This window comes from Oncorhynchus gorbuscha, linkage group LG06, assembly GCF_021184085.1.
Source record: "Oncorhynchus gorbuscha isolate QuinsamMale2020 ecotype Even-year linkage group LG06, OgorEven_v1.0, whole genome shotgun sequence".
NCBI classification, from domain to species: Eukaryota; Metazoa; Chordata; class Actinopteri; order Salmoniformes; family Salmonidae; genus Oncorhynchus; species Oncorhynchus gorbuscha.
In genome coordinates this window covers 34171299-34185125 of record NC_060178.1, presented here as the reverse complement: position 1 = coordinate 34185125, position 13827 = coordinate 34171299, and the positions used below count along the sequence as shown (strand labels likewise).

The 13827-nt window shown below is 43.9% G+C and overlaps 1 protein-coding gene across 1 annotated transcript in view; it reads left to right on the top strand.

Annotated features, from left to right (window-relative positions):
• Positions 1–13827, top strand: part of LOC124037106 (regulator of G-protein signaling 8-like) — a 21560-nt gene extending 7733 nt beyond the window's left edge. The window contains exons 3-6 of the mRNA XM_046351751.1: positions 3025–3129; positions 4974–5035; positions 10707–10873; positions 11681–13827. Of these exons, the coding sequence (XP_046207707.1) occupies positions 3029–3129; positions 4974–5035; positions 10707–10873; positions 11681–11875 (525 nt within the window). The 5' untranslated portion in view covers positions 3025–3028 and the 3' untranslated portion in view covers positions 11876–13827. The remainder of the gene's footprint in view (positions 1–3024; positions 3130–4973; positions 5036–10706; positions 10874–11680) is intronic.

Here is a 13827-nt window from a genome sequence, read left to right as displayed (position 1 = left end):
TGATCATGTCACTGATGTAACTAACTACAGATGGGGGGAACTCATTCCTCTCATTCCATTTTGGCATATTGAGCACTCAGCAGTGTTTGGTGTGCGTGTTATCAGGGGAAATAGGTGCATGGTAGAGAGGCTTGTGGCTCACTATCCAGATTGGATGTTCTCTGGTAGCTAGCTGATGGATATTCATGTTGCCTTCTCCATATGGAGCTACACCTGCTTTCTATGTCTATCTGGTGTGTCTCTTTAGAGCAATGACTCTAATCACATCCATAAATATGTCTGTCTGTCTGATCTGTCTAATCCTACAGCAGCTGGCCAATAGGTGATGATATGAAACGTTACTGTTTGATAAGTCAGGTAGAACTTTACTTGCCATTTCTTTCATTTGATGATTACATCAACAACCGGTGTCCATGATACACCATAGAAAAAACATTGAACAGATTGATTGTGTGATATGTAGTGTGAGTGAGTAAGTAGAAATATGTCGAAGGCAAATTACTATGTGTCATCAGGTCGGTGCATATTAAACAAATGTGAAGTGATGTTTTAGTAAACTTCATGAGGCACATCCTGAAACTGTGCTCTCCCACTTCCAACATCTGAACATCTGGATGCAAACATTTAATTATGTAGTCATTGGATAGATCAATACACTGATCCACAGGCCATGGCCTTGCTCATGACTGACCCATCAGCATAGTGACTACATGCAGGAGGTTTACATCTGAGCACTTTCCTAGAAGACTATGTTTAGAGCTGTAGGTGTACATGCTCCCTGTACTTGCCCTCTTCAAAGGGGGGGACACTCTTGTCCCAAACTGCTACAGACCTATATCTATCCTACCCTGCCTTTCTAAGGTCTTCGAAAGCCAAGTCAACAAACAGATTACCGACCATTTCGAGTCTCACCATACCTTCTCTGCTATGCAATCTGGTTTCAGAGCTGGTCATGGGTGCACCTCAGCCACGCTCAAGGTCCTAAACGATATCTTGACCGCCATCGAAAAGAAACATTACTGTGCAGCCGTATTCATTGATCTGGCCAAGGCTTTCTACTCTGTCAATCACGACAGCCTTGGTTTCTCAAATGATTGCCTCGCCTGGTTCACCAACTACTTCTCTGATAGAGTTCAGTGTGTCAAATTGGAGGGTCTGCTGTCCGGACCTCTGGCAGTCTCTATGGGGAAGCCACAGGGTTCAATTCTTGGACCGACTCTCTTCTCTGTATACATCAATGATGTCGCTCTTGCTGCTGGTGAGTCTCTGATCCACCTCTACGCAGACGACACCATTCTGTGTACTTCTGACCCTTCTTTGGACACTGTGTTAACAACCCTCCAGGCAAGCTTCAATGCCATACAACTCTCCTTCCGTGGCCTCCAATTGCTCTTAAATACAAGTAAAACTAAATGCATGCTCTTCAACCGATCACTGCCTGCACCTGCCCGCCTGTCCAACATCACTACTCTGGACGGCTCTAACTTAGAATACGTGGACAACTACAAATACCTAGGTGTCTGGTTAGACTGTAAACTCTCCTTCCAGACCCACATCAAACATCTCCAATCCAAAGATAAATCTAGAATTGGCTTCCTATTTCACAACAAAGCATCCTTCACTCATGCTGCCAAACATACCCTTGTAAAACTGACCATCCTACCAATCCTCGACTTCGGCGATGTTATTTACAAAATAGGCTCCAACACCCTACTCAACAAATTGGATGCAGTCTATCACAGTGCAATCCGTTTTGTCACCAAAGCCCCATATACTACCCAACATTGCAACCTGTGCGCTCTCGTTGGCTGGCCCTCGCTTCATACTCGTCACCAAACCCACTGGCTCCATGTCATCTACAAGACCCTGCTAGGTAAAGTCCCCCCTTATCTCAGCTCGCTGGTCACCATAGCATCACCCACCAGTAGCACGCACTCCAGCAGGTATATCTCTCTGGTCACCCCCAAAACCAATTATTTCTTTGGTCACCTCTCCTTCCAGTTCTCTGCTGCCAATGACTGGAAGGAACTACAAAAATCTCTGAAACTGGAAACACTTATCTCCCTCACTAGCTTTAAGCACCAACTGTCAGAGCAGCTCACAGATTACTGCACCTGTACATAGCCCACCTATAATTTAGCCCAAACAACTACCTCTTTCCCTAATGTATTTATTTTATTTATTTATTTATTTTGCTCCTTTGCACCCCATTATTTTTTATTTCTACTTTGCACATTCTTCCACTGCAAATCTACCATTCCAGTGTTTTACTTGTTATTGTAACGGCGTTCGTCTGTTGGAAGAGAAGCGGACCAAAATGTGGCGTGGTGGTTACTCATGTTCTTTAATAATAATTTGAACGATACATGAAATAACAATAATATACAAAACAACAAAACGAAACGTGAAAACCTATACAGCCTATCTTGTGATAACAAACACAGAGACAGGAACAATCAACCACGAAACACTCACAGAATATGGCTGCCTAAATATGGCTCCCAATCAGAGACAACGATAATCACCTGACTCTGATTGTGAACCGCCTCAGGCAGCCATAGACTATGTACACACCACACAAAAGCCCAAGACAAAAAACACACCACAATAACCCATGTCACACCCTGGCCTGACCAAATAAATAAAGAAAACACAAAATACTAAGACCCAAGGCGTGACAGTTATATTGTATTTACTTTGCCAGCATGGCCTTTTTTGCCTTTACCTCCCTTATCTCACCTCATTTGCTCACATCGTATATAGACTTGTATATACTGTATTATTGACTGTATGTTTGTTTTACTCCATGTGTAACTCTGTGTCATTGTATGTGTCGAACTGCTTTGTTTTATTTTGGCCAGGTTGCAATTGTAAATGAGAACTTGCCTACCTGGTTAAATAAAGGTGAAAAAAATCAGAGGACAGTCTAAATTTGATATAATAGGTTTTCATGTCATGTGATCAGTAATCAGGAGAGGTACTTTCTTGTGTGCTTTTATTCCATTCTCCCATTCATATGAGTAGAACCATGAAGACCAGACTAGGCTGCCTGTCCAATAAGTCTGACTCATACCCAGACATCACTGAGTTCCTGCCCCCTGCCCAGGACAGGGCCACCAGATGCCGAAAGTAAGTAGATATTTTCATCAGATGACATTGTTCCAGTCCCTCCCATTGATATAGAATGTACGTATTATTACTCGCACTGCCAGAAATATGTCATACAGTTGAAGTCGGATGTTTACATAAACTTATGTTTTTCAACCACTCCACAAATGTCTTGTTAAGCAAGTCGGTTAGGACATCTACTTTGTGGATGGCACAAGTCATTTTTCCAACAATTGTTTACAGACAGATTATTTCACTTATAATTCACTGTATCACAATTCCAGTGGGTCACAAGTTTACATACACTAAGTTGACTGTGTCTTTAAACAGCTTGGAAAATTCCAGAAAACTTTGTCATGGCTTTAGAAGCTTCCAGTAGGCTAATTGACATCATTTGAGTCAATTGAAGGTGTACCCGTAGATGTCTTTCAATGCCTACCTTCAAACTCAGTGCATCTTTGATTGACATCATAAGAAAATCAAAAGAAACCAGCCAAGACCTCAGAAAAAAATGGTAGACCTCCACAAGTCTGGTTCATCCTTGGGAGCAATTTCCAAACGCCTGAAGCTACCACGCTCATCTGTACAAACATTAGTATGCAGTCTAATCACCATGGGACCACTCAGCCATCATACCGTTCAGGAAGGATATACGTTCTGTCTCCTAGAGATTAACATACTTTGGTGCAAAAACTGCAAATCAATCCCAGAAAAACAGCACAGAGCCTTGTGAAGATGTTGGAGGAAACAGGTACAAAAGTATCTATATCCACAGTAAAATGAGTCCTATAATCGGCATAACCTGAAAGGCCGCTCAGCAAGGAAGAAGCCACTGCTCCAAAACCGCCATAAAAAAGCCAGACTATGGTTTGCAACTGCACATGGGGACAAAGTTAGTACTTTTTGGAGCAATGTCCTCTGGTCTGATGAAACAAAAATAGAACTGTTTGGCCATAATGACCATCGTTATGTTTGGAGGAAAAAGGGGGAGGCTTGCAAGCCAAAGAACACCATCCCAACCGTGAAGCACGGGGGTGGCAGCATCATGTTGTGGGGCTGATTTGCTGAAGGAGGGCCTGGTGCACCTCACAAAATAGATGTCATCATGAGGGAGGAAAATTATGTGGATATATTGAAGCAACATCTCAAGACATTAGTCAGGAAGTTAAAGCTTGGTCGCAAATGGGTCTTCCAAATGGACAATGACCCGAAGCTTATTTCCAAAATTGTGGCAAAATCGCTTAAGGACAACAAAGTCGAGGTATTGGAGTGGCCATCTCAAAGCCCTGACCTCAATCCCATAGAAAATGTGTGGTCAGAACTGAAATAGTGTGTGCGAGCAAGGAGGCCTACAAACCTGACTCAGTTACACCAGCTCTGTCAGGAGGAATGTGAAAATATTCATCCAACTTATTGCGGGAAGCTTGTGGAAGACTACCCAAAACATTTGATCTAAGTTAAACAATTTAAAGCAATGCTTCCAAATACTAATTGAGTGTATGTAAACTTCTGACCCACTGGGAATATGATTAAAGAAATACTAGCTGAAATAAATCATTCTCTCTACTATTATTCTGACATCTCACATTCTTAAAAGAAAATGGTGATTCTAACTGACCTAAAACAGGGAACTTTACTCAGATTAAATGTCAGGAATTCATAAAACTCAGTTGATATGTATTTGGCTAAGGTGTATATATACTTCTGACTTCAGCTGTATGTAATAAGACTACGCGATAGATGGTGTAGACTCTTTTTGAAACACCTCTTAAACTATAAATGTGGGTGTGTTGAATTGCCTTTATCTGCATGGTTGGATCCACATTTGAAAACATGCCACTGTATCTTTCTGTCTTTTCTTCAAGGCTGTCAAAAGATGAAGTCGTTCTGTGGGCAGAATCCTTCGATGTTCTTCTGTCGAACAAGTGTAAGTCCCTTTTTATTGACAAGTATCAGTCAATCCTTCTCCTTAGAGTTCGATATGAGAAATTGAACCAAAATAAGGAGGAAACAATATATATTTTTTTTATCAACCAACCCCTCCAAAAAACTGCCCGTGCCATTGTTAGCGATGCAAACCACGCAACTGTACAGATTACATTTTTTCCTCAGTCTCATTCTATACCCCTTCTGTTCCCTTTGAAAACATGATTGCCTCTCTATTTCATTTGACAAGATGATTGTCTTTCTGTTTCCTATCTGAGGATGGCTCCCCACATCAGTCCATTTCCTTCCCCCTAAACCCTTCTTATGTAAGATCCGCTGTCTGTCTGGCTATTGATGTGTGACTCATTGTGTTACTCCTCAACACACAATGAGTCACACGCTTGGTTGTGACCTTCTCTGTGGATTACACAATAACACACATGTTCATGTGCAAATACACACATGCAAACACACACACACACAGACTCACAAGCACACACATAGCGTTCACGTGCAGGCATACACACACACACACACGTGACAGGTTAAGTGTGTTCATAATAACAGGTCATCTGAAGAGACTGTCAGTGTTCTCTCTCTCACTCGCACATACACTCTCACTAGAGAACCTGACAAAAAAGACAGAAAAGGGAGTGATAGCTGTAGGCTCTCCACAGGGAGCGGAAAACTAGACTGCACTGTAGGAAGACAGACGACCTACCTTGACTTTAGTTCTATTTAATTTTATTTTTCAGTGTGTCAATGAACAACAACTTGCTGTTTTTTAATACTACAATAATATTTTGTCCAAACTAGAGATATACTCACAACTCAAGTCATATGGTAATGTTATGTTAATGGTCATTAGTAATGTAATGTGTGAATGATTCAAATTAGCATTTGTCTCTATTGAGTTAATCAAGCAGTACTGTAAACCCTTCTATTAACTCTTTAGCAGGTGGTGCTGTTGTATAATATAGACAAATTGGTGTAAACTTCAATCATGGTTTGACGTCACATCCACACGTAACCTCGTATGACCCTAGCTGCATGAAAGTCTAGGCTCTCAGTCTGCTTGTTCCTGTAATTGACAAATATTATCCTCAGACAGAAGGGGACAAAGGGAAACACTTCTGTAACCGGTTTCACCAAACACCATTTTTAAAATGATTTCACCTTTATTTAACCAGGTAGGCCAGTTGAGAAGTTCTCATTTACAACTGCGACCTGGCAATGAGTAAAGAGACCATGATGCTGAACTAAATCTATGTTTTTCAATATTAAATTATAATCTTTATGTGTACATTAGCTCTCTCTGTGTAGTGTATTTCTGTAAGGAAAATCGAATGAGAGTGAGAAATGAACACTGACCTACAGTACATTCAGACATTGGAAGGCCTTTGCTTGACTACCAGATAATAGCCTATTCCTAAAGATGCTAATTAATTAAAACCTATAAAAATATAAGCTAATATATGGAATTGTTTTAAGATGGTCATACCATGGATAATTGAGCTCTTTGATTTAGAATTTTAGCACCCCTTTAGGTAAAAAAAAAAAAATTACATATCATTTGATAGAATATTGAATTTGGTCTTTACAACTACAGCCCATACAAACACATTGAATAACACATTCATAAATGGGGAAAAAGACAGTCATAAGGAATAAGGTCATACGGAATAAGGTTTTGAAGTGTCTGTCCTATATCTGGGATAAATAGGAAAGCTCAGGACCTTTGTATATTTTTTGGGACACGTATTGTAAGAATAAAGCAGGGCGAGAGAATCTTCCTCCAAGCTAAGTTCAATGCTTTTTTATTGTGAACACTGTCTGTTGACAAGGCTGCATGTAGTCACAGTGTCCCTGGTGATTTTCCTATAACCAGTGTGTAGTGAGAGTGTGTGAGTAATGTTGGTGATAGGGCCTGATGGACTACTCTACTGCTGCTGCTGGGCAAATGTTAAGCAAATAAATGCAAGAGAAAAGAGGGAGGGAGGGAGGGAGTGAAGGAGGGATAGCAAGTATGGAGAAAACATGTTAACATGACATGGCCAATTGCAAAACATGACCTCCTGTGTTTTCATTGATGTCAGACAAATTGATCACTTATCTTTGATTGATGAATACAAAAATCTCATTGAAGGTTTGTGGGGCATATGTTTATGTTCTAATAACAGAGCTCTTCCCTGTGCATTTACATTTACATTTACATTTAAGTCATTTAGCAGACGCTCTTATCCAGAGCGACTTACAAATTGGTGCATTCACCTTATGACATCCAGTGGAACAGTCACTTTACAATAGTGCATCTAAATCTTAAAGGGGGGTGAGAAGGATTACTTATCCTATCCTAGGTATTCCTTAAAGAGGTGGGGTTTCAGGTGTCTCCGGAAGGTGGTGATTGACTCCGCTGTCCTGGCGTCGTGAGGGAGTTTGTTCCACCATTGGGGGGCCAGAGCAGCGAACAGTTTTGACTGGGCTGAGCGGGAACTGTCCTTCCTCAGTGGTAGGGAGGTGAGCAGGCCAGAGGTGGATGAACGCAGTGCCCTTGTTTGGGTGTAGGGCCTGATCAGAGCCTGGAGGTACTGAGGTGCCGTTCCCCTCACAGCTCCGTAGGCAAGCACCATGGTCTTGTAGCGGATGCGAGCTTCAACTGGAAGCCAGTGGAGAGAGCGGAGGAGCGGGGTGACGTGAGAGAACTTGGGAAGGTTGAACACCAGACGGGCTGCGGCGTTCTGGATGAGTTGTAGGGGTTTAATGGCACAGGCAGGGAGCCCAGCCAATAGCGAGTTGCAGTAATCCAGACGGGAGATGACAAGTGCCTGGATTAGGACCTGCGCCGCTTCCTGTGTGAGGCATGGTCGTACTCTGCGGATGTTGTAGAGCATGAACCTACAGGAACGGGCCACCGCCTTGATGTTAGTTGAGAACGACAGGGTGTTGTCCAGGATCACGCCAAGGTTCTTAGCGCTCTGGGAGGAGGACACAATGGAGTTGTCAACCGTGATGGCGAGATCATGGAACGGGAGGAAGAGCAGCTCCGTCTTGCGAAGGTTCAGCTTGAGGTGGTGATCCGTCATCCACACTGATATGTCTGCCAGACATGCAGAGATGCGATTCGCCACCTGGTCATCAGAAGGGGGAAAGGAGAAGATTAATTGTGTGTCGTCTGCATAGCAATGATAGGAGAGACCATGTGAGGTTATGACAGAGCCAAGTGACTTGGTGTATAGCGAGAATAGGAGAGGGCCTAGAACAGAGCCCTGGGGGACACCAGTGGTGAGAGCGCGTGGTGAGGAGACAGATTCTCGCCACGCCACCTGGTAGGAGCAACCTGTCAGGTAGGACGCAATCCAAGCGTGGGCCGCGCCGGAGATGCCCAACTAGGAGAGGGTGGAGAGGAGGATCTGATGGTTCACAGTATCGAAGGCAGCCGATAGGTCTAGAAGGATGAGAGCAGAGGAGAGAGAGTTAGCTTTAGCAGTGCGGAGCGCCTCCGTGATACAGAAAAGAGCAGTCTCAGTTGAATGACTAGTCTTGAAACCTGACTGATTTGGATCAAGAAGGTCATTCAGAGAGAGATAGCGGGAGAGCTGGCCAAGGACGGCACGTTCAAGAGTTTTGGAGAGAAAAGAAAGAAGGGATACTGGTCTGTAGTTGTTGACATCGGAGGGATCGAGTGTAGGTTTTTTCAGAAGGGGTGCAACTCTCGCTCTCTTGAAGACGGAAGGGACGTAGCCAGCGGTCAGGGATGAGTTGGTGAGCGAGGTGAGGTAAGGGAGAAGGTCTCCGGAAATGGTCTGGAGAAGAGAGAAGGGGATAGGGTCAAGCGGGCAGGTTGTTGGGCGGCCGGCCGTCACAAGACGCGAGATTTCATCTGGAGAGAAAGGGGAGAAAGAGGTGAGAGCACAGGGTAGGGCAGTGTGAGCAGAACCAGCGGTGTCGTTTGACTTAGCAAACGAGGATCGGATGTCGTCAACCTTCTTTTCAAAATGGTTGACGAAGTCATCTGCAGAGAGGGAGGAGGGGGGGGGATTCAGGAGGGAGGAGAAGGTGGCAAAGAGCTTCCTAGGGTTAGAGGCAGATGCTTGGAATTTAGAGTGGTAGAAAGTGGCTTTAGCAGCAGAGATAGAGGAGGAAAATGTAGAGAGGAGGGAGTGAAAGGATGCCAGGTCCGCAGGGAGGCGAGTTTTCCTCCATTTCCGCTCGGCTGCCCGGTGCCCTGTTCTGTGAGCTCGCAATGAGTCGTCGAGCCACGGAGCGGGAGGGGAGGACCGAGCCGGCCTGGAGGATAGGGGACATAGAGAGTCAAAGGATGCAGAAAGGGAGGAGAGGAGGGTTGAGGAGGCAGAATCAGGAGATAGGTTGGAGAAGGTTTGAGCAGAGGGAAGAGATGATAGGATGGAAGAGGAGAGAGTAGCGGGGGAGAGAGAGCGAAGGTTGGGACGGCGCGATACCATCCGAGTAGGGGCAGTGTGGGAGGTTTTTGGATGAGTTCGAGAGGGAAAAGGATACAAGGTAGTGGTCGGAGACTTGGAGGGGAGTTGCAATGAGGTTAGTGGAAGAACAGCATCTAGTAAAGATGAGGTCGAGCGTATTGCCTGCCTTGTGAGTAGGGGGGAAGGAGAGAGGGTGAGGTCAAAAGAGGAGAGGAGTGGAAAGAAGGAGGCAGAGAGGAATGAGTCAAAGGTAGACGTGGGGAGGTTAAAGTCGCCCAGAACTGTGAGAGGTGAGCCGTCCTCAGGAAAGGAGCTTATCAAGGCATCGAGCTCATTGATGAACTCTCCGAGGGAACCTGGAGGGCGATAAATGATAAGGATGTTAAGCTTGAAAGGGCTGGTAACTGTGACAGCATGGAATTCAAAGGAGGCGATAGACAGATGGGTAAGGGGAGAAAGAGAGAATGACCACTTGGGAGAGATGAGGATCCCGGTGCCACCACCCCGCTGACCAGAAGCTCTCGGGGTGTGCGAGAACACGTGGGCGGACGAAGAGAGAGCAGTAGGAGTAGCAGTGTTGCCTGTGGTGATCCATGTTTCCGTCAGTGCCAAGAAGTCGAGGGACTGGAGGGAGGCATAGGCTGAGATGAACTCTGCCTTGTTGGCCGCAGATCGGCACTTCCAGATGCTACCGGAGACCTGGAACTCCACGTGGGTCGTGCGCGCTGGGACCACCAGATTAGGGTGGTGTGGAGCGTTTGTATGGTCTGTGCAGAGAGGAGAGAACAGGGATAGACAGACACATAGTTGACAGGCTACAGAAGAGGCTGACCTAACGACCTCAGCCAACTAATATACACAATACTGCTGACCTCATGACCCCAGCCAACTAATATACACAATACTGCTGACCTAACGACCCCAGCCAACTAATATACACAATAATGCTGACCTAACGACCCCAGCCAACTGTGCTGAGAACAAGAGCACACTCTGCATCTGAGACAATATCAACACATGGTAAACAACCCTGTTAGTATCTACAGCTGCTCTCTGTGAAGAAAAAAATAGGTGCTGGGATACAATATCGATCTTTGTAAAGACTCTCTCTCTCTCTCTCTCTCTCTCTCTCTCTCTCTCTCTCTCTCGCTCTCGCTCTCGCTCTCGCTCTCTCACTCACTTGCTGTCCATTAGCTCTTCCATCTATCTGATGGATGTTTTGTGTCTTAGGTGGCCTGGCTGCCTTCCAGGCTTTTCTCCAGACGGAGTTCAGCGACGAGAACATTGAGTTCTGGATGGCCTGCGAGGAATATAAAAAAATAAAGACTCCCGCTAAATTGATGACCAAAATTAACAAGATCTACAATGAGTTTATTGATGTCAAGGCTCCCAGAGAGGTTTGTGTTTGATCAAATGACTAATGATGCAACATATTCACTTTGTCTCTTTTAAGGCCAGGCACCACACCCTAATAGGGTATTTTCCCCCTTAATCATATCACAATCTTTTACCAGTTGAAAGTGTACAGAAATCGAATAGTTTTTTGTATTAAATATAAAAATTAGGTGTTCTAATTAAATATGTGTATATTTGCATATCACACAAATACATTTTTCTGGACGCTGAATGAAGAAAGACTAAATATTTGTGTTTCATTTTGTTAAGACACTCCATGACTGGACTTACACAGATTGTTTTTTAAAGTATTTATTCACACATTTATTCACACATCTATCTGTAAACACCAAAGAAAGATAGGTAAAATGCCTTTAAAAGGGCACAGGTTTCAGAAGAAAATGTCATCTAGAATTATTTTTAAATGAAAGTAAATTAATATGTAACATTCTCTATGAAATGGGCTTCGACTTTTTGATGAGTAAGAATAAGATCAAATATAGAAAATATTAATGGACCAAAGTACTGTATATACAAAAATATATTTTCAACCTGTGGTGCCTGGCCTTAAATAACAATGCAAAAGACTATGATTAGTTTTTAATTTGGGGTTACTATGTGTCAGATAAACATTTTAATCCACAACCTCCCAATATTACCGATAGATACACATGAATACTCTATGCATACTTTGATTATAAGGATTAATACTCATGCTTATGCTGTCCACAAACAAGTGTTTCATAGGAAATTCACACTAAGATGATTTGGATATCTACATTTTCGTTTCTCTTCCTTGGTCTCTGTAGGTAAACATAGACTTCCGTACGCGGGAAGTGATGAGGCAGAGCCTTGCGGAGCCCACCCCCTCCAGTCTGAATGAGGTTCAGGCCAGGGTCCACAGCCTAATGGAGAAAGACTCTTACCCACGCTTTCTCCACTCCAAGATCTACCAGGACTTACTCGACATGCAGTACACACACTGCCATCGGAACTCTGTCTGAAGAACACACACATGTGCCGTCGCAGATACACATACACACACACACACACACACACAGTTGTGTTTTTCTTCAGTAGCTAGGACCCAAGGAACCATTATTCCTCATGTTCTAACTTGAGTTCTCAATGCGTAACTCAACAACTCAAGATGACATCATGTGAACGTTTTTGAGTTATCCATACAAATATCAAGTTAGGATTCTCCTCTCACAGAGAGATTCTTAGTATTTAGACATATTGTGATATTGTATCATCCCTCTTAGAACTGTGTCAACATATAGTTTACACTTAGAAAACAAAATACCACAAGACATTGTACTGTGTATCCTTTCATTACTCCTATTAGAAAATGTGTTGTTGTTGATGATATTTATTTCTCCCATCACTATAGATTTATCGTGGTGTAGAAATATGTCTGGCAATTTTATTAAAGTTTTGCAACATGTCATCTGATATATACACTATATGTGGGTGGTTGTACAGAATTGGTGCAAATTGTGGGTTGGAAAAAAAGTCTAATCAATATCATGTTTTTCCATAACTTTCTTTTCATCTTACAACAGATACAGTGGGTATTCCTCTTATCTAGCCCCGTCCACTCGACTCAGTTCCATTTGAACGTGATTGTGTTTGTTTCCGTCTCACAACTTCCGTCAACGCTAGTGAATTACCTCAGCGGTGGCTAGCTAATACTGACAAACGGGCATCATTAACACATCATAACATTAAAACCTACCCTAACCAGAAATCATAATAGATGGTAGCATTCGCCCAAAACTGAAAGCGCGTACCACCGCATTTAAACATGGCAAGGCGACTGGGAATATGCCAGAATACAAACTGGGCAGTCATTCCCTCCGCAAGGAAATCAAACAAGCAAAATGTCAGTATAGAGACAAAGTGGAGTCGTAATTCAACGGCTCAGACACGAGACGTATGTGGCGGTGTCTACAGACAATCAAGGACTAGAAAAGGAAAACCAAGCATGTCACGGATAACGACGTCTTGCTTCCAAACAACACCTTCTTGGCCCACTTTGAGGATCATACAGTGCCACCGACTTGTGTAAGACATTTAAACATGTTAACCCTCACAAGGCTGCGTGCCCAGGCGGCATGCCTAGCCAAGTCCTCAGAGCATGCGCAGACCAGCTGGCTGATGTGTTTACGAACATATTCAATCTCTCCCTATCCCTGCTGTCCCCACATGCTTCAAGATGGCCACCATTGTTCCTGTACTCAAGAATGCAAAGGTAACTGAACTAAATGACTATTGCCCCTTAGCAGTCACTTATGTCATCATGAAGTGCATCTTACCTGTCATTCTAGACTCACTTCAATTTGCTTACTGCTCCAAAAGGTCCACAGACGATGCTTTTGGGTCACCATCACACTGCACACTGCCCTCTGCCATGTAGACAATAGGAATACCTATGTATGAATGCGGTTTATTGACTATAGCTCAGCATTCAATACCATAGTAACCTCCAAGCTCATCATTAAGCTTGAGGCCCTGGGTCTCAACTCCCACCCTGTGCAATTGAGTCCTCGACATCCTGACGGGCCTGCCTCCGGGTGGTGAAGGTAGGAAACAACATCTCCACTTCGCTGATCCTCAACACTGGGACCCCACAAGGGTGTGTGCTCAGCCGTCTCCTGTACTCCCTGTTCACCCATGACTATTTGGCCATGCACGCCTCCAACTCAATCATCAAGTTTGCAAACGACACAACAGTAGTAGGCTTTATTACCAACAACGACGAGACAGACTACAGGGAGGAGGTGAGGGCTCTCGGAGTGTGGGTCAGGAAAAGAACCTCTCACTCAACTTCAACAAAGCAAAGGAGATGATCTTGGACTTCAGGAAACAGCAGAGGGAGCACCCTCCCATCCACATCGACGGGACAGCAGTGAAGGGGGTGGAAAGTTTTAAGTTCTTCGGCGTACATATCACT